At 45.4% G+C, this 22372-nt stretch overlaps 1 protein-coding gene across 1 annotated transcript in view; it reads right to left on the bottom strand.

The window, feature by feature from the left end:
• LOC121047096 (arylsulfatase B-like) overlaps positions 1-22372 on the bottom strand; it is a 98269-nt gene that overhangs the window by 40371 nt on the left and 35526 nt on the right. Inside the window, exons 2-4 of the mRNA XM_042293583.1 lie at positions 15713-15872; positions 13461-13573; positions 9565-9675 (exon numbers count right to left, since the gene is read on the bottom strand). Coding sequence (XP_042149517.1) covers positions 9565-9675; positions 13461-13573; positions 15713-15872 — 384 coding nt within the window. The remainder of the gene's footprint in view (positions 1-9564; positions 9676-13460; positions 13574-15712; positions 15873-22372) is intronic.

Below are 22372 nucleotides of genomic sequence, written 5' to 3'. Positions count from 1 at the left end.
AGTCGCTAGCTTTTAAGTATACGCACTAATTCTTGCTACATATGCTGGATAACTACCACGTATACAGAATTAAAACAAAATCAGCTTACCTCCTATCTATAGACGGCTAGCGCAACAGAGGGTGCCGCTCGGCCTGTGTACTCGTTGAACTAGAACGATCCTGACGTCACGTTCACATAGCGGCTGATTTCCAGTGTTGCCGGAGCCTCGAGCGGCTAGTTTCGGTTTTGTTGGCCGCGCCCCAAAAAAAACTTTGAGGCGTTGATATCTTTAAAACTACGCACAATAACGAGAAAAAAATTACACCTTGCAATTCAGGGACGCTGACTGCACTAAAAACAGTCATAATCCCAATATCGAAAGTATGGACCGGAGTTGCCCTTTAATCTGCTTATGCAATGCAAAAGACAAGACGATTTCAGCCACTTGGATATCAATCGAAAAAAAACGACTCTCTGGTCCTCTAAACTCGTCAGAGTTGGGGCCGAAGTTGACGCAGTGCACCGATTGGCCTATCATGACGATGACTTCGCACTTTTTTCACCGACGTCCAATCGACGCGCTCCGCGAACTTTTGACTCCAACTTTGACGAGTTTAGAGGCCCTGGTGTTGTGTAGCTTCGCGAAAATTAGCACGCTGTCAGCAAGCGTAGCGAATAAGTCATAGCTGTACACTCTAAAAAATGCCTGCGCGTCTTGCTTACCCACAAGGCACTCAAATAGCAAATCTCTGCAATCTTCAAAAACAGCTTAGCGAATGATGAGGCAGGACAACTGTTTAGGCCTAAAAATGAAGTCTGCGCGGTGGCATTGCGCAATATAATAGCATTATACACTCTAAAATAATGTTGCTGCGTCTACTTTCACACACAACCATCGGAGAGCCAATCACCGCAACTTACGGAGGCAGCTCAGCGAATGACAATGCCGAAACATATGTTTAGACGAAAAAACGCAGTCTGAGTTGTGACATTAAGCAATGCAAAACTTCACGCTTGCATTGCTTAATGTCACAACTCAGACTGCGTTTTTTGGTCTAAACATATGTTTCGGCATCGTCATTCGCTGAGCTGCCTCCGTAAGTTGCGGTGATTGGCTCTTCGAGTGTTGTGCGGGAAAGCAAACTCACGGGCCTTTTTAAAGAGTACTTGCATTGCTTAATGCCACAGCGCAGACTTATTTTTGAGGTCTAAACAGATGTTCCGCCTCAACAATTGTTGAGCTGATTTCGTGGATTGTGGAGGCTGGTTCTTCGAGTGTTTTGCGGGTAAGCAGACGCGCAGTCATTTTTAAAGAGTGTAGTTGACAGCACGATGTTTACAAAGTTAGACTTATATAACGGTAGGCCTCTCCCAGCAGACATGTGTATATTATCAGGAGATTCTACATGTGTACTGGCACAAATACAGCCGCAACACCAATCACTGCAGTCATCCTTATATCAGTTCATTCAACGTGAAGACCGAGGACAATCATAGGTCGTGCAGTCTAAGTAAAAAAAAAAAAAAAATGTGCACTCCCCTTTCCGTCATCTACCTTGCGTTACCATTGGCACATGATACCAATCAAACTTTTTATTGGTTTATTTGAAGAAACAAAATAAATAATTCTTTTTTGTTTGGAGTAAATCGCGGTAGAGTATGCGCATGTAGGAAGGTGCTTCTCAGGGCACTGTAACCTTAGCGTGGATTGAAGAACCGACCGCCTTTCACTCGTGAGCATTTGGTGGAGACTGACATGAAAAGGGGGAGGGCGTGTGGATGAGAAAAACAAAATATACGCATTATTGTGTTTTGTCTGTTTTGCCATTTATTTCTTGGTTTCACGCACGAAGGAAACCTGCTGGAGCTGTTCCAGGTTGTCACGCTCATTTCCGGTACTCCTCTATGTCACAAATCTTCTGCCAGACTTCGTCTCGCTCGCCACGATCTTTTCTGCACACCTATTCAGTCTTTCATCCAACGAGACCTTTCTGCGCCTGTGGTGTACTGAAGTGTTGTGCGCGAATATGCAGGAACGAGGACATCGGAAATCCCCTGCGCGCGCCCAGGACTGTGTCATTTTTACGCCGAGCCTTGGGCATCTTCCTCCCTTTTCTCCCTCACCGATGTCAGTGTCTTTTGCTTTGTGGTTCTCTTACATTGCATAAGAAATTTTAACTTGAGACTATATTAAAGTAGCCATCAAACGAGTTTTCTATTTTTGCAAAATACTGCATAAAATCACTCTGTAGCTTCAATAACTGAATAAACTCGCCTCAATTTGTGTTTCTAGGCAATGGCAGTCGCCAAAAGAAATTCAAAAACTATGAGCATCGCTTATCCCCTCAACTCGGAGCCAGAACAAGTGGCCATATGGCCTAATGCCTATTTTATGCCGCCAACGTTAAAGTAGAAAACGCGTGATGAGCCCGCATTTGTGTTTTTAGGCAATGGCAGTCGCCAAAAGAAATTCGAAAACTATGAGCATCGTTTATATCCTCAACTCGGAGCCAGAACAAGTGGCCATATGGCCTAATGCCTATCCTATGCCGCCAACGTTAAAGTAGGAAACGCGTGATGAGCCCGCATTGTTAGATTTTGGCTGTATTCATCACCGCACTGGTTGGCCACGAGCCGCTACACGGGTGTCTACCGAGGCATTGATTGTTACGAGCCAAAGTCAGGCGTTCACGCAGTTTTCGTGTCCAATGTATGAGCCGCGCTCGACTGTCGTAAGGGGCGTGGTTTCGATCCCACAATTACGTCATCAAGCTTCGCGAAGGCAGGACTGAAAGAAATGGTCCCCTTTTATGCTCGCACTTTCACCGCGACAAAGAAGCTTCTGTATCAATGGCGGTCTGTGCGAGTGTACTTGAGCCAGACTAGGACCAGAATCCCTCTGGAAAGTCACCAACATTCCACACCGATATCGTTTTATGACCCCTTTAAGCTGATACTACAGCCGAAGCTACAAACGCTGGTTAGCCCGCGCTCCTGGATTTGAGACGTGCATTTCTAGCGCGAGTGCTCGTTCTCCGGAAGAACTCTTCAAAGCAGCGATCTCGAGCCTCGTGCTGTTCAGATTGGCTGCAATCTCAGCTTAAGGTGCAACCCCACCCCTCGTTAGTGTGATTCTGAATCAACAGATGGCGCTGGGATCGCCTTCCGGGCCTGTACATCAATGCGACAAATTGTGTGTGGTGGCGCCTACGATACAATAAGGTATTTTTCTATATCCTGAATTCGACATCCCTGGTCCTTCGCTTGTTTTTCTCAGGACAAGCTTTCTTTGGAACGCGCACCGCTGCGCCAGTTCTTGTGCAACAGGGCCAGTTGCCTACGCTCCGAGCTCACGTCTCCAGCAAATGTGGTCAGAAGTAGTGCCACAGGTAAGCTACGCTTCAGAGTAACGACACTTGGCCATATTGCGTCTTAAAATCGTAATTGCCAGTTATTTGAAACATTATCTGAAATCACAAGAAACGCTTTTCTGCCCTCCACAAATGTTTAAGAAGTTCGCGACAGGCCAAAGCAATATTACATGAGCTTCCCAATACCGAATGCAATGCTGAGAAAGTCGCAGTTTTGAATCATGACCATCGACAGTTGCGTCTGCTCTGCATATGAGCCAAAATGGCGGCGCCGACAACACTGTCGGGGAACGGAGTGTCGATATTCTAAGCGCAGCTCATTTAGTGGCTCTAGTCAGAATAATACGCGCAAATCGTCGTGAGTCAAATGGTGAGGCACATGCACAACAAAACAACCGACTCGTTAAAACTTATAAAATTGCCTGTGCGCCCTTAGCACCCTGCCGGGATTTCGGAGGCCAATTTCACATACTTCAATGTAATCAGATTTATATGACGGGCCGGCCCTTTTGTCGTGCCTGTGTTTGGCTCTTTGTGGATTTTCAGGAAAACGTGATGACGGGATGTACTTGGGGTTCCAAAATTCTAGCTTGAGGAATTAGATACATTAAAAATCAAAACAAATGAACTCTTTTTCGGGCGGTCAGGTGTCTCATTTAGGCAGCTGGGTGTTTATTTTGACAAAAACCAGAAAATTGGAAAACACAAAAAATGGCACTCAGGTTTAGATATTCGATTTGGTAAACCCAAAGTAGGACTGGTGCAGGAATCACAATAAGAAAAAAAGAAAAAAAGGAAAGGTTAAAAATTAACTTGCAGCAATAAATTATAAGAATTCATTGTAATAGGAGTTCAGTGACAGATTCATTGACTCGTCAGGCAAAGATTCTGGGTCTATGGATAGCTTTTGCACAGAGTTTAAGCAATGTACCACTCTTAATTTGGTGATTCATGCGCGCTAGTAGTAGTGTGCAAAACTGAAACGATGCAAACAGGTAGAATTTGACGTTGTATAAAATGTATAGTGTAAGCACGCACATGGTACGCCGATTAAGGCTGAAACAGCGCTACATTTTACACTTGCATTAAGCGTATGAAAAGTTAAGGGGGCATCGAAAGCTAAGTCTTGTACACATATACTGCTCAGGCCGTTAGTTTTGAATGTTCATAGTACGTTATTACTCTCAGATATGGTGTAAGTTGTCTCCTGATTGCATCCAACAGAAAGAAGGAAACATTCTAACTCTGGGTTGGTAGAAAAACTCCACCTGCTGACAGCTACCAATCATATCGGCGCCGATTATGAGTATTCACTGCATGCAACGGTTGCGTGCTAGAACGAGTTTTCCCACGTGCTTTCATACAATCGCAATCGTTCTTGGCAAACAACATTATTTATTCACGCAAGTGGCACATGTGAAGTTCAGAATATTTTGTATTGATTGTGGCACACGTAAAAAATACCACAGGATTTTTTTTTTTTTATTTTACAATCTGCGAAATAGAATGTTTCGGGTTGCCTTGGTCTCTAATGCATGTAGCACACAAAAGAGCACGAGCTGAATCACAGTGGGAAACGAAAACAATAATGGTAAACATGTAATCACGTGAAAACTGATGGGCTATGCACATATGCAGAAGGTAACCTTTGTTACCTTCTGAATACATTGCCAATAAAGTATTTGGTTTTATCGTGCGAGCGAAGTGGAACAAACAAGCGCGAGCATGCTTCCCTGAACCGTTTAAAGCATGGAGCTCTCTTTTATATTTTTTGGTGCTCTCAATTCTATTGTTTCATTTATTTTCATTAAGTGCGTATATGTTTCTTTTTTGTCTTTTGCGTTCACGTGCCATTTTCTTAGTTATATAATATTTTTTTCAGAAGTTCGACAACTGTAGTCTGTTTCACCATAAGTAAGAGCTGCATAATCAAAGATGTAGACAAAAAAAGAACGCGAACACGCGAACACACATTAAAAATGCAATGTAACGGCGCGTCCTAAATTAGTATATAGTTTTTTAGAGAGCAGCAGTTTCGTAGGGCGACATTTTTACCCGTTGAAGTGTATAAAAAAGTGCTGTACAACTGTTAGTTCGGAATCTTCAACGTGCATTACGCAGTATATGTGATACACGATCGCACGACGATAATGTACATTAAAATAGTTTGTTGTTGGGCGAGTTGGTGAACGTGTTTGTTTCTCTCTCTTGTGTCCGTCTTTTTTGCGCAAAACCATGTATCCAAACGTTCACCAACTCGCCCAACAACAGACTATTTTACAGTACATTTCTTCTACAGTTTGTGTTTCTTCGGATCATTTTAATGTCAACACGCTCGTCTGTCACATCGTGACTGTAACGTGTCGCGCAAGATTCATCGGCTTCTGCATCAGGAAAGGAGTCACACCACAAGAAGTAAGCGCTCTGTGCGGCAATGTGAGGCCGTCATGGCGACACCAGAAACGAATCTGTAATATCCTTCGTTCTGAATTATGGTGTCAAGTTCGCATGTTCAACGACTGGTTGCGCGTGGTATGTTATGTACAAGACCCCCCATGGCTCGCAGAAAGGAAGTTGCAACAGATAAAAGGCTTTTCAGCCCGGTTGACAGAATACTGGTGGAACTACACTCTCAGCCAAGCCCTTCGATCATCTGACAAAAAACAGAAAGAAGAACGGGGGAGTGGACTTATGGTTACAGGTTGCGCTCGTGTTTGTTTCTCTCTCTTGTGTCCGTCTTTTTTGCGCAAAACCATGTATCCAAAGATTATATAGATGGGCGAGAGAAATCAGGGTCCCCGCTAAAGCTCCTTGATAAAATAAGTTTTTGCCAGTACCGCCAACCAGTGACATGGAAACGCGCAAGACACGTGCCACGAGCGGGTGCTCCGCCGCCATTCGCTTTCAAGGGCCAGTCATTTTAGTGCCGCGCCGCCATTTGCCTCCAAGGGTCGCTGGAGACACGGACCTCGTGCACTGGCACATTTGAGGTTATTTGAAAGACGAACGCAAACACATCGAGGGGATTTAGTTCGAACAGATTCTGCAGCGTGAGCTCCGTGCTTTGAACGGAGCTCGCGTTTGAGCATTTCTCCACGTGCTGACGTGACGTGGACGGATGTGACGTTACGGACGGTGTTGTATTCGCATCTATTTTGTTAACTTTGTATTTCACGTTCCACCCAAAACTAAACATCTCTTCCTAAACAAAAAAAGGGGTGCGTGTGGTATTTTCCATAAAAAGAGTACTCCTTAGAAAGCCACCCTCCTTCCTAAATACGCCGGTGGCCGAGATCGCAAGCTAATTCTTCGATCCTTTAATGGCATCAGCTTTGTTAACGTTTAGTTGCGTGTCAAACAGGTTTATTGGTAAGAAGAACCGTTGTCACGTGTGTGTGCACGATTTATCTACAGTTTATCATTCTGCGTTCCCGACGGAGATAGCTTACTTGTTTTAATATAAATGAAATCTAGCTACAAGGCGCAGTTTGCCGAGTGCATCTTGGGATAATGATGAGATGACGGAGACAAGCAAATACAAGCAAAACACAAAAAACCTCTAACCTTCAATAAACTTGTTCCTTCTTGGGGTTCGCTAGAATTGTTTTTGCCACTGAGACAGCAACACCATTGAGAGGCAAAATGTGTCGGCTTCAACTTGGGAAATATTACTAAAACATAAAGAATTATGTATGATATGTATGATCCTAGTGCCTCGATCTTGGTATACATATATATATATAAATATATATATGCACCATGGCGCTTGAGAGTGCACATTTTGACAGATCAAATATATAGACCCTTTGCAGCAGCTGTGCACGGACGCCGCCATAACTGACCTTCAGTTTTTGTTTCCTCCATTTCGTTTATTTCACTTCATCATTACCATAGCGGGCCAGGTTATTGCCATATTAGATTCAACTGTGTCCTTTTCTAAAGCATCGGCCTTTGTAGAGGATCGTCAACTACCGTTTCAGTTGCTCGGCATTTCGGTAAGACAAGAGAAGGTCAGCAATGGCGGCTGTAATTTGGCGCGTGTGTAAAGCGTCTATACAAAAAAGAATACCTTTGACTTGTCGCGGTTTGCAACAAGATAATCGAATCTCTTGGTGAAAAGATCGGTACTGTAATGCCCAGTTTCATTGAACACCGGCGTCGCGTTGTCTCTAAAGTCGAGTCCAATGTGGTCCTGAAAACAATATTAAAAAAAACTTTCAGCCTTTCTCCGCTGGCGAAAAAGGAAGACCAGCGGAGCTGTACAATGGAAAGCAATGGCCGGCCGCAAGTCGGCAAGCTAGAGGGGAAAAACTGCCGCCATCTATGAGCGACGGCGGCACCCAGATGCTTGACTTGCCGCCGTCGCTCATAGATGGCGGTAGGTGTCCAGAGTTGGGTGTTTTCATTTCTTTGCGGGGGACACGATCCTGGGGAAACTAACCCTTAACAGCTCCGATGTAATATGTTACGAAATCATGGTATATTTGTCCTGGTCTGTTTGCTCGAACGAATCCAGAGAGGTTGACGCTGCTCTGGTCACTGAGAGGTTAAGCAACACAGCACGTTTTGAGTCCCGAGCACAATATTGTCGCAGATAGTAAAGGCTCCACGAGCGTAAGCTGCAAATAAAGGTTTGATCGGTGAACTCGCGCCATAAATAAAAGGAAGAGCGTCGAAACAGCAGCCACGACCGTCGACGGCACGCAGCAGCGAGCGAGGATGTGACGGCGTGAGAGCTGGCGAGCGTGACTTGGCAAAGCCACGGTCGGCTCTTCATCTACTGCACTCAGTATTTGGAATATTCGACCTACAGCACTAAATTAACGCATCTAACCCATTTCAGGCGGTCAGGAAAAATCGGTTGCGCAGCCTGTTACACTGCGATTTATAACAGAGGTGCAGCTAGGTTGTTGAAACATATGGAGTGAAATTAGTAACGGACGAGCTTACTTTTCTCTAAAAGAAAAAAGAGAAACGTGTTTCGGGCTATCTGCCGCGGCATTTGCAGACGACGTCATGTCCGGGCTCGCCTAGTTGTATGACCTACCAAAAGATCGCGCAACATGAGACACTAAAGTAATGCAGCGCCTCGGCCGATCATCTCCGTGCCAAAAATAGAAAGCCACGGGGGATCTAAATCCATGTTTTCTTTTCCATTTTATTTTTAAGTGAATAACTTATCGCATAATTGTAATTTAACAATAGGAAGACGCGCGCCGGCACAGTGAAAAGTTTCCGAAGATCGTGTCTGCTAAGCTCGGCGCTGGCCCACTCGACGCTTTCGACATCTGTCGGCGGTCCAGGCGGTCGATGCGCTGCATACTTTCGTGCAACTTTCGTGTCTCATGTTGCGCCATCTTCCGGTAGCACATACAACTAGGAGAGTCCTGTCATGACGTCGACTGGAAATGCCGCGGCAAATAATAATTGGGTTGTTTGTATGTTTATACAGCCTAGAACTTGGTCTGCCTCACTGGGGCGACGAGTCTCCCAGCTGTAGATGAGAAATTTAGCCAGTGCGGTACAACCGCTAGCCTGGGGTCTTTAACGTGCACCACGCAGTAGTGATACACGACCGCACGCCGGTACGATGCTCATCCAGATCGAAACGGGCAGGGGTGCCCAGGATCCCGGGGTTCTGCAGCGCGAGATTTCGCTCCACGTGCTCCGAGCTGGTGTGCGCTAGACCACTCGGCCACCGATCTTTTACACTCCGGGTGAGAGCAAATTTGACTCTTCTAAAAGTATGAAGAAGCGTTCCTTCTGGGGAACGCACGCGGCCTCAGCCGATGAAACTGGCATTGGCCGATAAGAAGGCAAAAAACCGAATGGCGGCGAGGCAAGGACAGGCGGGCTGATGTGTCCATGCACACGATTGCCTCGATTTTGTTTTTCTACCTACATCACTAATAATAACAACCGAATCGCAGACCGATTCGTTTTTCATTGTTCTTGCGTCAGTGGCTATTTGACAAACGTCGGCAACTATAAGTGCATGGGAAAGCCTCGAAGAAGCCTCATGTGTGCGTCTAATATTTCGCTAGTACACATCGTTTTTGTTTTGTTGTGGGGGTTCTGTATAATGGGAGTCTATTCAGATGCAAATCTGAGTCCTTCAGGAGGGTTCATTCATGCAGTCACGTTGTTATAATCAGGTATATATTTAGTTCGCTTATTTTTATTCGCATGTTTTGCTCTTCTTGTTTACTTACAGTTCCAGCGGTGTGGTTGTAGTAATCATTTCCAGCCGTATAATAGCCAAAGAAGCTGTCGAACCCTCTTTTGGGGGGCGTGTATGCTGTCTGAAAAAATCCCAGGTGCCACTGAAAAAAAAAAAAAGATTTATTTTTGACTATGCGTTTTCTATTGGATTACTTCCTATACAGCTTCCTCCATACTTTTGTTTAAATCATTGTGCATCGATTAATATTATTTTTTCTTCAGTGCTTACGCAAATTCCCATGTTGAACTCAAATTGGATGGTGATTGAAAAGAAAAAGTACTTGAACGTAAACGATTACATTTTTTTATATATATTCCAAATGTAGTTAAAGTGTATCGAGCTTTGCAAAGCCGTAGGTATAAATAAAAAATCGGAAATTCTAAAGATATTTCGCTTAAAAGATTTGGTCAATTAAAAAAAAGTGAAATTGATACTTGCATTGGCGAAAATTTTAATAATCTCCTAAATGTTCCGTTTACCATGATGATTTTAGCCAAAAACTATGGCAGAAAAAATTTCTTTTTTTTTTTACAGTTGAAGAGAAAGTGACAGGGACAGACAGGGTTTCAAACTCAGCTGATAATTTTATTCAACCATCATCCTTATATACAGACCTACTATGGTCACCTACTTCTGCCCCAGTCCCGGGTTGAAATCATTATGGTAAACTTCCAGCAGCTCGCCTGCGCACTGGCCGTCATTTAATTAAATATTTCGTGTGTTTTTTTATTCTTGTTAAATGCTTGTTTGATACGCTTTTATCACTTTTCTCTCTCTTTCTCTCTCTCTCTCTTCCTCTCTTTCTGTTGATCCTTTATCTTTGGCTCGCGCCAAGTTTACATAGACGGAGATTGTCTCCTCTCAATATAAAATACGTTCCATATGGAGTTTGCTATCTAGGGAATAATCGAAATAAGCCTGCAACATAAAAAGTTACATGAAAATGCAACACAAAATTGAAGTCATCCACTAATTTAAGCGGGCTTATGTCACGGTATATCTGACAGACGGTGGTCAAGTGGCGACACTATGACGGTGGTTTTAAAAGCGCAAAGAACAAAGAAGAGAAGGCCATCAGTGACCCTAACACAAAAAGAACTTCAGTTCCTTCGGTGTTTCCCCTGCAGTGTTGGAGGTAACGCCTTACTAGTAACGACGTTACTGGTAAAGCGTTACATTTTTCGCTAACGCAGTAACGTACTCGTTAGTATTCTGAATGACTAACGAGTAAAGTATCTTCGTTACTTTTTTACGGTATCGGCTGTCAAATTTCGTTACTCGTTACTGGTTACTTTTGACCAAAACTGGTGAAATCCTGCACGAGCTTATCTCAAAATCCTGCACCAGCTTATCGCTGCACGGAACCAGCATCCGTCACAGTAAAGTTAAAAAAAAAAAAAAGCTCACTTTTCGAAGGCGAAAAAAACCTTCGGCTATCAGCTAATTCCGTTCATCCTCCTTTTTATTTTTTTCATGGTGTAACCACCCACAAGGCTTGACTGCGTTACAGCCCCCTCTCCTCCCTCCTCTTCCCCCTCTGCTTTGAGCAGCAGAGGTGGACAGCGGGGGGGGAGGGGGGGGGGAGCCGTGAGAGACATCCGTTTACAACAGTGGACAACTAGTGGCGAAGCGATTTGCTCATTTCTCTAGTTTCAAAAAAAAAAAAAAAAAGAAACACCCTTTGTGGAATTTTTTTACCCTCGCTCTCCCTCTAGCTGCTTAAAAGTTCCTGAGCCACTTTTGTACACAGAAGAATCTTTTGCTTGATTAGTCTTTAATTCCTTAAGGTCATGATAAAAAAAATAAAAAAAAAAGTTTGAAACCTGGAAAAAAAAACTTAGAAACACGAAACCTTTTTTTTTTTTTTTTTTTCACAGAAAAACTAGGAGCTACTGCTGGTAAGAGGCAGCAAGTGATTATAGCCCATGTGCTGGTAACCGGTGTCCTGTTCGAGATAGTGAAGTAAATCAGTCTCTGGTAATAGTATGAACCGGACTGTTACTAAAACCGGCGTACAGATGAGGGGTGTTGGTTGGCTGGTTGTGTTCCAGCAGTCCCCGTTCGCATGCTGTAGTTTATAAAAGCCGATTGACTACCTTCTCCGACTCATTCTGCGTGTGAGATGGACATGAATAACGTAACTCGGTCGCCATGGCCAGCAGGTCTGAAGGAAATGTATCAACTAAAGGAGACAGAATCAGGTAATTTACAGTTTCTATGCCTATTCTGCATCAAACACTATGAAACCACTCTGTAAATTTCCATCTTTGTCGGAGCTTGTTAAGGAGGCTTATGGTACATCTCTGCCAAACATATATATGTACTCGAACACAAACGTAACGTAAAAGTAACGTTCGTTATTTTTGAAAAGTAACGGTAACGGTATATCGTTACGTTTGTAAGAAAGTAACGTAGCTCGGTAACGCGTTACGTTTTACCTAACTAACGAGTAACGCTATTTCGTTACTTTTTTTCGGTAACGGGCACAACACTGTGAATCCCCTGAAGACTTGAAACACAAAAAGAACTTCCGTTCTAGTGGTATTGTACCTGAAGATTTTTTAGCCGGTTGCTGTGCGAAATTTTTGTTCTTCTTTTTTGTTCTATATTTTTTCTTTTCCTTTTTTTTCTTTTTGTTGTGTAGACAGTTTTTTTACGTGACAAGTACTTTGTCTTTAGCTGAAGTTATTTTATTTTGATTTCTAAAACTAAATATGTTCTTTGTGGCAGCAGTGACTTTAGTTTTATCTTTCCTTCTTTCTCACTTCCACCTTGTCGTTCTCTAGATTCTCTATTAAAATTGACAGTTGTAAGTAAGCGCTCTGTACTGTCCCCTCCTTCTCTTCTTAGTCCTAATTGCGCTTTTAAAACTAACGTATTGTACATTCAAGAATGTTTTCAAAGAAGGCTACTGCTGGCTGAAAAATGTTTTGGAGTGTGTGCACCCTCATACGTATAAGTCCCTGAAAAATCTTCTTCAGCACCCGTCATTGGTCTCCAGCCCTTCAATCAGCCTAGCGATTAAGAAGGGTACCCGTTATCACAGTTCAATCATGACCTAGCTAAAACGGCAAGAAAGGCGCATAGTGCATTTGCGACGGATATTCAATTATCATTTTACTATGCTCGTGATCGTGCTCGCACATCTCGCTGGCTTAAAGAAGGATCAAATGTTTTCTTCTCCGAGTGTAGTGTGGGACAGCATGCATCCAGGCATTTTGACAGGGTGTGGGATGCATTCACCACATCGACAATGCGGTTTTCTTTAAATAATTCGTGGAATAAGAACAGCGATCGATATCATGCAGGAATTCATAGAAAATAATCCGATAGAAACAATGGTGTGACGTAATTTGTCTCCATACAAAGCCGTCCACTAGGCACAACCCACCCTATAAAGCTACCGCCTTTACACGCATTTGGCAGAATGACCAAACATGCAGTCATATTTTTTTCTGAGCGTTTTACCTTCCGAGTTTATTATTTATCTTGCAACAATATTGAACTAAGCATATCAAAATAACATGAAGTTAGCTCAGCATTACCATTTCACCGCGAAGTGGGTTTCCTTTGGCTCCCTGACCACGAAAAACTATCTTTCCAACTGGTTTTATCCTTCAGATTAATGAAGAAGTAATGTTTCTATGAAAAGTATCTTGTGACAGAAGGTACCAATACTAAGGAACGTTATTTTTAATGATATTATTTTGTAGAAAATATAAGATACAATTGACAACGGGACAATCCGTGTGATTTAAATTACAATTTAAGTCGCGATTTAAATAAGATTGACCTTTTTTTGCTATCTTCAACCTGGACGGAAGCTTTGAAGCGCGCAGGCATTCACTCACAAAAGAGAAAATACTGAATATTACTCCGTATTACCTTGCCAATCATGTTCACTTGGTAGCCTAAATCTTTGAAATGCTGCGGCATGATCTTCACTTCCAGCGGCAGGCCCCATGGCGCAGCGTCTAGAATAACACTAGTCTGCATGCCTGAAAGAATCCAGAAAAGTAACTTCTCTTCAACATTCTGTAGACCCTGAGATGGGAAACAATAAAAAGAAAAACCGGACGAAGAAAATTTCAAACGCAGCTGAAATTTATTGCTTACAATTCTGTTTCACAAATGAATGAATTTGATTAAAGCATGAAATGCTTTTTAACGCTACCCTTAATCTCAAACTTTTGTCCGTCCGTCCGTCCGTGCGTTTTCAGCTAATTTCGCGGTGTCTCGTCACGTTCCCTATACACCTTGGGGAAATTTATGGCAGGTGACCTATACGTCCACTATATATATATTCCCCGCTAAATTAACCGGGCAGATCTTGTGGCTAAAACATCAGTTTCCCCGCTAAATTTAGCGCTAAATTGACGCCACGTGACCTATACACCAGCTCAGTTAGCTGCTATATTTAGCGGGAAAATGAACGTCTTGTGACACGCCAATCTAGTTTCCCGCGAAAGTTTACGGGAAATCGACCTCACGTCACCCGACGTCGCGTGACATATACAACCATGCAGTTTCTACACTAAATTTATAGGGAAAATATACGTCATGTGACACCCTCAGGAATTACCTATGAGGCAGTTTATGCATTGCAGGACTTTAAAAATAAAGGTTTCTTTATAAATAAAAATGAGTTTCTGTTTCTACCCCAGTCTCGGGTTAAGTTCGAACTTGGTCCAAACCAAAGGACACAACCCCGGCGAACGTCCTGAGAGGGCTTATCTACAAGATCCCCTGCAGTGACTGCCCAGCGTCCTACTTGGTGAAACCGGACGGAGGAGAGATACCAGACTCAAAGAACACAAGCATGACGTCACGTGCGACTCCCACGCGACGCGACTCAAGACTGAACTGGTGGACCATGCGTGGACAATGGGGCATTCTTTTGACTTTCTGGCCGCGACGACCTTGGCGAGGGAGGACAGATGGGAGCCCCGAAAGCTCCTAGAATCGTGGTTTGTTCGCAGGGACACATCCGTGTGTAACAAAAACCGCGGCCCTCTCCGCGAAGTTTATATGGACATTCGTGATAAATAGCGTTGACTTGAGGATGAACCTGGCATTTGGTTTGTAACTACTGAAGACTGTAACTACTGCATGGGAGGCGAAACGTCTAACGAAATTGTTTTTTTCTGATGTGTCAAGTCGGTGCTCTTATTTTAATTACCCGATCACACCCGCCATTCCTACGTAGCAGACGGTAAGGGCACAGGGAAAGTGTTAGAGCACCGCTGATACCCAACTGATACCCCCCCCCCCCCCCCCCCCCCTCCACGCTCCCCCACCTCCCTCGGTCCGCGTGGCGCAACCAACAAGCTCATTTGGTGCAACACGCGGTTTGTCGCGCGCAATGTGATATCGAACCAGTCTTGTACACGCTACTAAAAAAAAAAGAAATTGATTAAAATTATAATTACTCTCGGTTACCAATATTCAGTTGAATTACTTGATTACTTGAAAAGAAAAGTAATTGCCTGTTACTTGAAAAGTAGCCCTTTTCCGATACTTAATTTATTCAAAACGACAAATTTTTCAGCCGGTTTCAAAAATAGGTCCCTCTTATAGTGCATTATTAGATTGGAATCACTTAACTATTAACTACGAATCGTCTTAATTCATTCAATTTGGTAAACCATGCTCCTGTGGGAGACTTGGCTGCAGGATTCCTTGGCACTAAACTTGAGGAAACAGAGGGCACCATTAGGAAGGGGAAGTGAACAATAGCAAGGGTTACAAACAAGTTTAGTACTTCCAAAAGTAATCAAATTACTGTTGCGATTATTCCTTAAGAAATGTAATGAAGTCATTGCAAAATGACTCCATAAAGTAATCGATTACATGTAATTTGATTACCTGTATTGAGTTCCGTTGAAGTGTGCATCAAATCAACAGCTGCGCTTCGTTACTGACACTCTTTCCCGTGGCCGCGTTGAGGTACGACCAACTCCAACACGAGCGAGCAAAGGTCCGTGCAAGGTTCCCATGTGCAGCTATCGTTCAAAACTGACGTCATCGCAATGCAAATAAACGAAAGCTTGTTTCTTCCGTGCTCCAGGAAAAGAAACGTCCTGTGTCCCGGGAGCCACGCGCCTGCGGCTACGCAAATTGAAGATATTAATTATTACCCGTGTGAATTGGATACAACCCCGTCATCAGAGCTGCTCTCGATGGGGTGCAGAGCGGCAGCGAGTAATAGTTGTTGAGAATGACACCGTCTCCCGCCAGAACGTCTATATTTGGTGTCGGTACTTGGGTGGATCCATGGAAACTGACGTCTCCCCATCCCTGAAATACACAAAAAGAACAAGAATTAATTTCCTAACTTCGTATATTGCCAGGAATGCCGTACGAATAAAGTAAAAAGAAATTTGTTGTTAATGGTGAAAGTGCGCCTAAGACAGAAGAGAATAAAGGCCCGTTCGCGCACTTTTGTTTGCTCACGATCAAGTTCTCGTGGTGTCTTGCGAAGAGAGAACACACTGGCACGCTAGCGCCATCTATGATGTGACCCTGCCATTATATTTCACTAAAGGAAAGGTTTTGCGGTATTTACGAGATAAAGTGTGCGAACTATCTCTAAAAAACTGTGGTTTAATACATTGTCAAAAGGTTTTGATAAAAAAAAAAATTAACGATTCGCCAAAAATAACACGAGAAAACTAGAAATTATACGGTGAGGCCTGTGTTCGTTGGTTAGCCGATAAATGGCACCGGTGTGTTCTCTCGTCGTAACGTGTTTTAAGTGGTTTTAAGGACACGGTCGTAACCAGTGTCGAGTGTGTGAGCCAGCCTTAATACGTCACGGTCGTCGATGTCCTCGTCGCAGCAGGATAGAACCCTAGCACAGAAATCACCGCATGCTGCCGATTATGGCTCCTTTAAGGCTGACTTTGTGGTCGGGAATGTTCCGGACAAGGCTGCGGAACAAAACCTTCCAGGGAGGCTCAAAAGAAAGTACCAATTCCTCCCCATGCCCTGCAAATGACCGCCCACAGCTACACTGCCGTGATTAAATTCAGTTGACATGTCCTGCAAGCTTATCGGACGAAGACATGGGACACTGTGACGTCACGCGGCTCCTGGAGATAACGAGGCCCTAAATTACGTTTAAAAGTAGGCGGGAAACTTCTCTAAATTTAGCGGGAATATCGCGACGTTATTCGATAGGACGTCAAGTGACACTATGATGTCACAATGTCGCTACACTGATTCCCCAATAAGTATAGAGGAGACATTTTCCCGCTAAATTTAGCGGAAACATTTTTCCGCCTTGTTTAGCGCGTTACGACGTACGTAACGGAAACACAAGGATCCGCTGCCAATCATTGACAATAAGGGCTATCGCCGTAAAAATGGTTAAAGAGAAAGAAGTTTCTGGAAGGGACCGCACCCTGTTTGCCACGTGCGAGCCCAGTACAGTGTACTAGAATACTTGGGTACTGTTGGGACCGGAGCGGCTCGGCAGCGGGAGCTCGTGAGGGCGCGTGTATTGACAGTTCGTGGCGGCGCTGTAGTCGAGTTATCCGAAAAAAATCACGCAGTCCGCCCTTTTTTTTCACTTTGAGCGGTGCACGTACCGGCACCGCGATTTTATACACTCCGTTTTACCTTATGTCGTACTGCAGCGGAGACTAGAAGCGCGAGCTTACAGCTCTGGCAGCTGCCCTTGGTGCACGAGAGCTTGTGCCGCCGAGATGTGCCCTAGAGCAAGGAGCTCGCGCTTGTAGCCTTTCCTACGGTACGACACAAGGTGAAACAGAGTATAGAACGCATAAAAAAAAATTGGTATTTTCTTTTTTTTTAATTTTTGCGGTAGGCAAAGGGTTAGTGAACGGTGAATGCTCGAGTGACAGTTTTTCGAGTGCGCTAAACGTCGACAAACATGAAGAACCAACTCGCCCAATCTCAGGTTCTTACAATTTACAAAGTTCGCGAACAAACAACGAGCTTTGAGATATTCATCGCTAAAATTTTGCCTTCGCTTAATTAAAAAAAACACGCGCTGAAAGCGCGAATGAGGTTGTGCCGATATTGATACGTAGAAGAATGACACAGTTGTTTCTGTCCCCTCGTCACTAATTCGACAGCGTGTCTTCGGTGGACTCGCCGGCGCCACATATTTGGGAGAGCATTTTGATATCAACAATATTTATTTTTCTATAAATGTTTCAATCTAGTCTCTCGCAACGCACGTCGGCTCTCTTTGCTCTGGCGACTAAGTCCGAACGATATTTTTGGGCAGTTGCCTCTCCCTCAGGGGAAGCCACACAAATCGTCTGACAAGATTAATTTTTCTTCTAACACGTACCTCTATATGCCTATTTATATATTCCGGGAGAGCATCTTTTATATTTACAATATTAATTTTTCTATAATTTTTTTTAATCTGGTCTCTCGCAACAAACGTCGGATCTGTTTGCTGTGGCGACTGTGAACCGCGAGTAGGGACACACCCGAACGCGGTGATTGCTGAGAGACAAAGACGTTTATTCGCTCGCTTTTGGCAGACGTTCCAGATTTCTTTTACCTTGGTTGTTGTAGGTCTGTTAGCGTTGGCGTATCTCCTTAAGTCTTGCAATCACCTGCTGGGGTGGTACTGTGATCAGGCCCTAAAATCTTGCGGTGCATAGGCAGCAGTGTCCTTGTCCTTCTTCCTATCAGGCGCTGGACTGGGGCTGCAGGAGCCTGTCTCTTGGCATGTTCCTCCATTGCAACAGGGCGCAGTAGAATTCCGCCGTGTCGTAGGGAGTCTTGCTCAGAAGCTTCTTTGCCTCTTGGACGGCTCGCTGGGCCATTCCGTTTGAACGGCGATAGTGTGGACTTGATGTCATGTCGATGATGTCACAGCGCTCCATGACTTCGGCAAACTTGTGGCTGTTAATCGGTGGCCCATTGTCACTGATCAGCTTGTGGGGAAGACCATGCGTAACGAAGACCTATTGGCAGAACTTTATGGCAGCATCTGCCGTTGTGTGTTTCAAGCGTCGAAGTTCGAAATAAAACGAATAAAAGTCCACGATGATCACATACTCGTCTCCTGCTTGGTGGAAAAGGTCCATGCCAACTGTTTGCCAGGGCAATTCTGGGACATCGTGGCTCATCATCGTCAGCCGTTGGTTCCTGGCCTTGTGTTGTCTGCAGAGCGCACATCTTTCCGCTTTCTCTTGGATGTCTGCTGACATTCCAGGCCACAACATGACGTCTCTGGCACGTTGTTTCATCTTTTGTGTACCCCCATGGGCTTCATGCAGGAGGTCTAGGACTTCGTTCCTCATGGTGCTGGGAATGATCAGTCTGCTTGATCGAAAGAGGAGGTCGTCTTCCGAATAGATCTCATCCCGTTACGGCCAGTAGGCTCGTATTTGTTCGGGGACGGCATATTTTTCTTCTGGCCACTTCGTGGTTGCATGCTTTCTCAGAGTACGGAAATTCTCATCTTGGTTTGTTGCCCGCATGATCTGCTGTAGTGTTTCTGCAGAGACTGTCAGCTCTTGGATGACGTTCACTTGGAAGTGTTCTTCCCCTGGCACCTTCTCTTTCGATAGAAACCGAGACAGGGCGTCTGCGATGAACATCTCGTTTCGTGGCTTGTACTTTATCTGAAATGAGTACTTCTGGAGAGTCAGGCTCATTCTTTGCAGACGTAGCGGACACTGGAAGTGGTTTTCTGAAGATCGCCTCAAGAGGGCGGTGGCCACTTTCCACCAGGATGCAAGGCTGAGCGAAGACGTAGTCGTGGAAGCGAGTGCAGCCAAGCACATTGGCTAGCATTTTCTTTTCAATTTGTGCATATCTCTCTTGAACTTCAGTCACTGAGCGAGAAAAATAGGCCAGGGGGTGACCATTCTGCAGGATGACAACTCCTACTCCTCGTTGGCTAGCATTTACCTGCAACTCAAGGGGCTGCGTCTTGTCGTGTTATGCCAGGACCGGTGCCTGTGATAGGGCTGTCCGAAGACGCTCAAAGATTTCTTGTTGGAAGTCGGTCCAGACCCAAGTGTTGTCCTTCTTCAGCAGGTCTCGTAAAGGTGCACTTAACTCCGACATGTTGGAGATAAACCTTGCAACGAGGTTCACCATACCCAGGAATGTCTGCAGTTCCTTTACACTCTCTGGGACCTGAACTGCAAGGATGTCCTCTGCTCTATTTGAGTCGGTCGAGAGTTCTTTGTCCGTAAGCACAAAGCCGAGGGAGCGTACCTAAGCTTTGAAGAAGTGGCACTTGGCCAGGTTCAGCATAAGGTTTACCTCTTGGCACCGTTGCAGGACACTTTGTAGACGTCTGTCGTGCTCTTCTTTTGTTAAACCCCACACAAGCATGTCGTCCATGACCACCTCGACGCTGTCGAGACGTTGGAGCACCTGGTGCATTGCTCTCTGGACGACTTCTGGGGCATTGGCGATTCCGAACAGCATCCGGAGGAATCTGTATTTTCCGTAAGGTGTGCTCATGGTGCACAAATACGAGCTAAGCTTGTCAAGCCGAATCTCTCAAAATCCTGCGGCAGCGTCCAATGTAGAAAAGACCCTCGATGTTTATGACGATGTCCTCCAGCGTCAGCATGTGGTAGTGCTCTCTCTTGAGCGCTTTGTTGAGGTCAACTGGGTCCAAGCATATTCTTATGTTGTCTTTCTTGACCCCAACTACCATCTGGCTGGCCCATTCAGTCGATTCGGTGATGGGGGCTAACACAACATCTGCTTCCATTCGGTCGAGTTCAGCCTTGACCTTGTCACGGAGGACCAGTGCGACGCTACGAACTGGCTTAACTACACCTTGCGATCCTTGGTGCAGTTTCATGTGGTACACCAGCCCACGTAGTTCCCCTAGGCCCTTGAAAGTCTCTACGAACGGTCGTGCCGCTTCGTAGATTGACCCTCTTCTGTCTCTGTGGCCACAAGTTTGATGAGGCCGAGCTCCTGGGACAGCTGACCACTGAGGGTTGCTTGAACCGGTTCTTGCACAACGAAAAACTGTGCCCGAGCAGCTCCGCGTTTGCTGCATACTTGCAGAATCACCTTTACGGCTACTTTCTCTTTCTGGCCGAAAAATGTGTTCAGTAATCCCTTGCTTGGCTCCAACTCCTTGCGTGTTATCGCCTCCAGTTGCTTGAGTGAAATCACCGAACAGTTTGCTCCTGTATCCAAGTTACAGACCACTGCCTTGCCTTCGATGTTGATCTCGGCTTTCCAAACTTCAACTTTTTGCGTGTAGCTCGACGAGACGGCATGCAGAAAGTAGCTTTCTTTGCATTCCAGGCTGTCAACTTTTCGGGTCTTCACCTGTCCGGCGCCTCTCTTGTTCGGCATCTTTGATCGGCAGACGCTCGTGAAATGGGTGAGTTTGCCGCAATGCTTGCATTTCTTGTCTTCTGCGGGGCAGGCTTGGTTCTTGTGGTACGCGTAACCGCACTTCGACCACGCTTTGTCCTTTCGTACGAAGTAGACGTAGTCAGTGCCGTCCTGCCGCCTGTCGGCGTTGCTGCGGCCAACTTGGGTCTTTTTCTGTATCCCTTCTACTTGTTCTTTGCTTTTCTCTCGCAAGCGACAAATTTCCACGAGCTTGAGGAAATCGGAGTTCTCGTTGATCAGATGGCTTTGCAACCGCTTGTCCTTTATGCCTAGGATAATACGACTCTTCAACTTCCTCTCTTCAAGCTGCCCGTACTCTCAGTTCCGGATGAGCGTACGAAGCTCCGCCAGCCATTCATCGAAGCGTTCTCCCGAATTTTGGTCTCTCGTGCTGAAAATGAAGTTGTGGTACGCAGGTTAACGATGGGCTTGCAGTGTTCCTCAAATTTTTCGAAGAGCTTGTCTACGTCGTCGCGATCCGCTTCCGTTTCGAAATTGAACGTGCTGAAGATCCTCCGTCCCTCTTCGCCGATTACGGCCAAAAGCGTTGCCGCTTGAATTTCTTTAGGCTTCGTTGCGAGCCTGGTCGCAGTCGCGTAGAGCTTGTTCTCACTTGCCCAAAGTTTCCATGCCACCCAAAGATCTTGCGCCGTATCCAGGAGCTTCTGGGCTGGTAGCAGGGATGTCACGTTTCCAGCTGTCACTGCTGTAGCCATTGCTGCGGCAGGGTTGCGCGACTGTTCGGCGAAGGCTGACCGTTAGGCCTTTTAAGATTAAGCCTACTTCGCCGGGTTCTTTGTGTCTTCCGACACCATGTAAGCCGAGGGTAGGGACACACCCGAACGCGGTGATTGCTGAGAGACAAAGACATTTATGCGCGCTTTTGGTTGCGACTGTCACAGAAACCAGCTGTTCTAGAAACCGACGGGGGTCGTGCTGACGTCTGCGGAAGAATAATGGCCAGGGAAGTAAACGACCGCCTTCGGCGGATGAGCTCGCGGCCAGGCGCGTGTCAGGTTACGCTGGGAGCGCTTCGTTGAAGCGACCGCATGTTCGGTGTTTCTTGGTATACACAACCTAGAGTGGTTTTGGGGGGTACACAGGTCTCTGCAGCCCCAGATTTACGAGGCGAGCTAGCGGCTCGCTCTTTGAATGTGTTTTTCGTCCGCGCTCGAATTGCCTGGCGGGTCTTAGTGTTTAGAAGAACCCTGCTTTAGGGTCAGGGGTCAGACCGAGGGGGCAACAACCTACCGTGGGAACAAAGAGAGTGCGGGAACCGCGGGGTCGCGAGGACTGACAGTGCGAGAGAGAACTCTAAGGCAGACGGACGCATCGCGACGTCGAGGGATGCGGCGAGACCCTGTCGACGGCCCCACGCCAGGCACCGGACGAAGCTTCCAGTGGGGGTGCGACAGCAAAAAGTGGGCGTGCGG

The sequence above is a fragment of the Ixodes scapularis genome, unplaced genomic scaffold (genome assembly GCF_016920785.2).
Source record: "Ixodes scapularis isolate PalLabHiFi unplaced genomic scaffold, ASM1692078v2 PGA_scaffold4__175_contigs__length_147842914, whole genome shotgun sequence".
Lineage (NCBI taxonomy): Eukaryota > Metazoa > Arthropoda > Arachnida > Ixodida > Ixodidae > Ixodes > Ixodes scapularis.
This window is presented reverse-complemented; position numbering and strand designations above follow the sequence as displayed.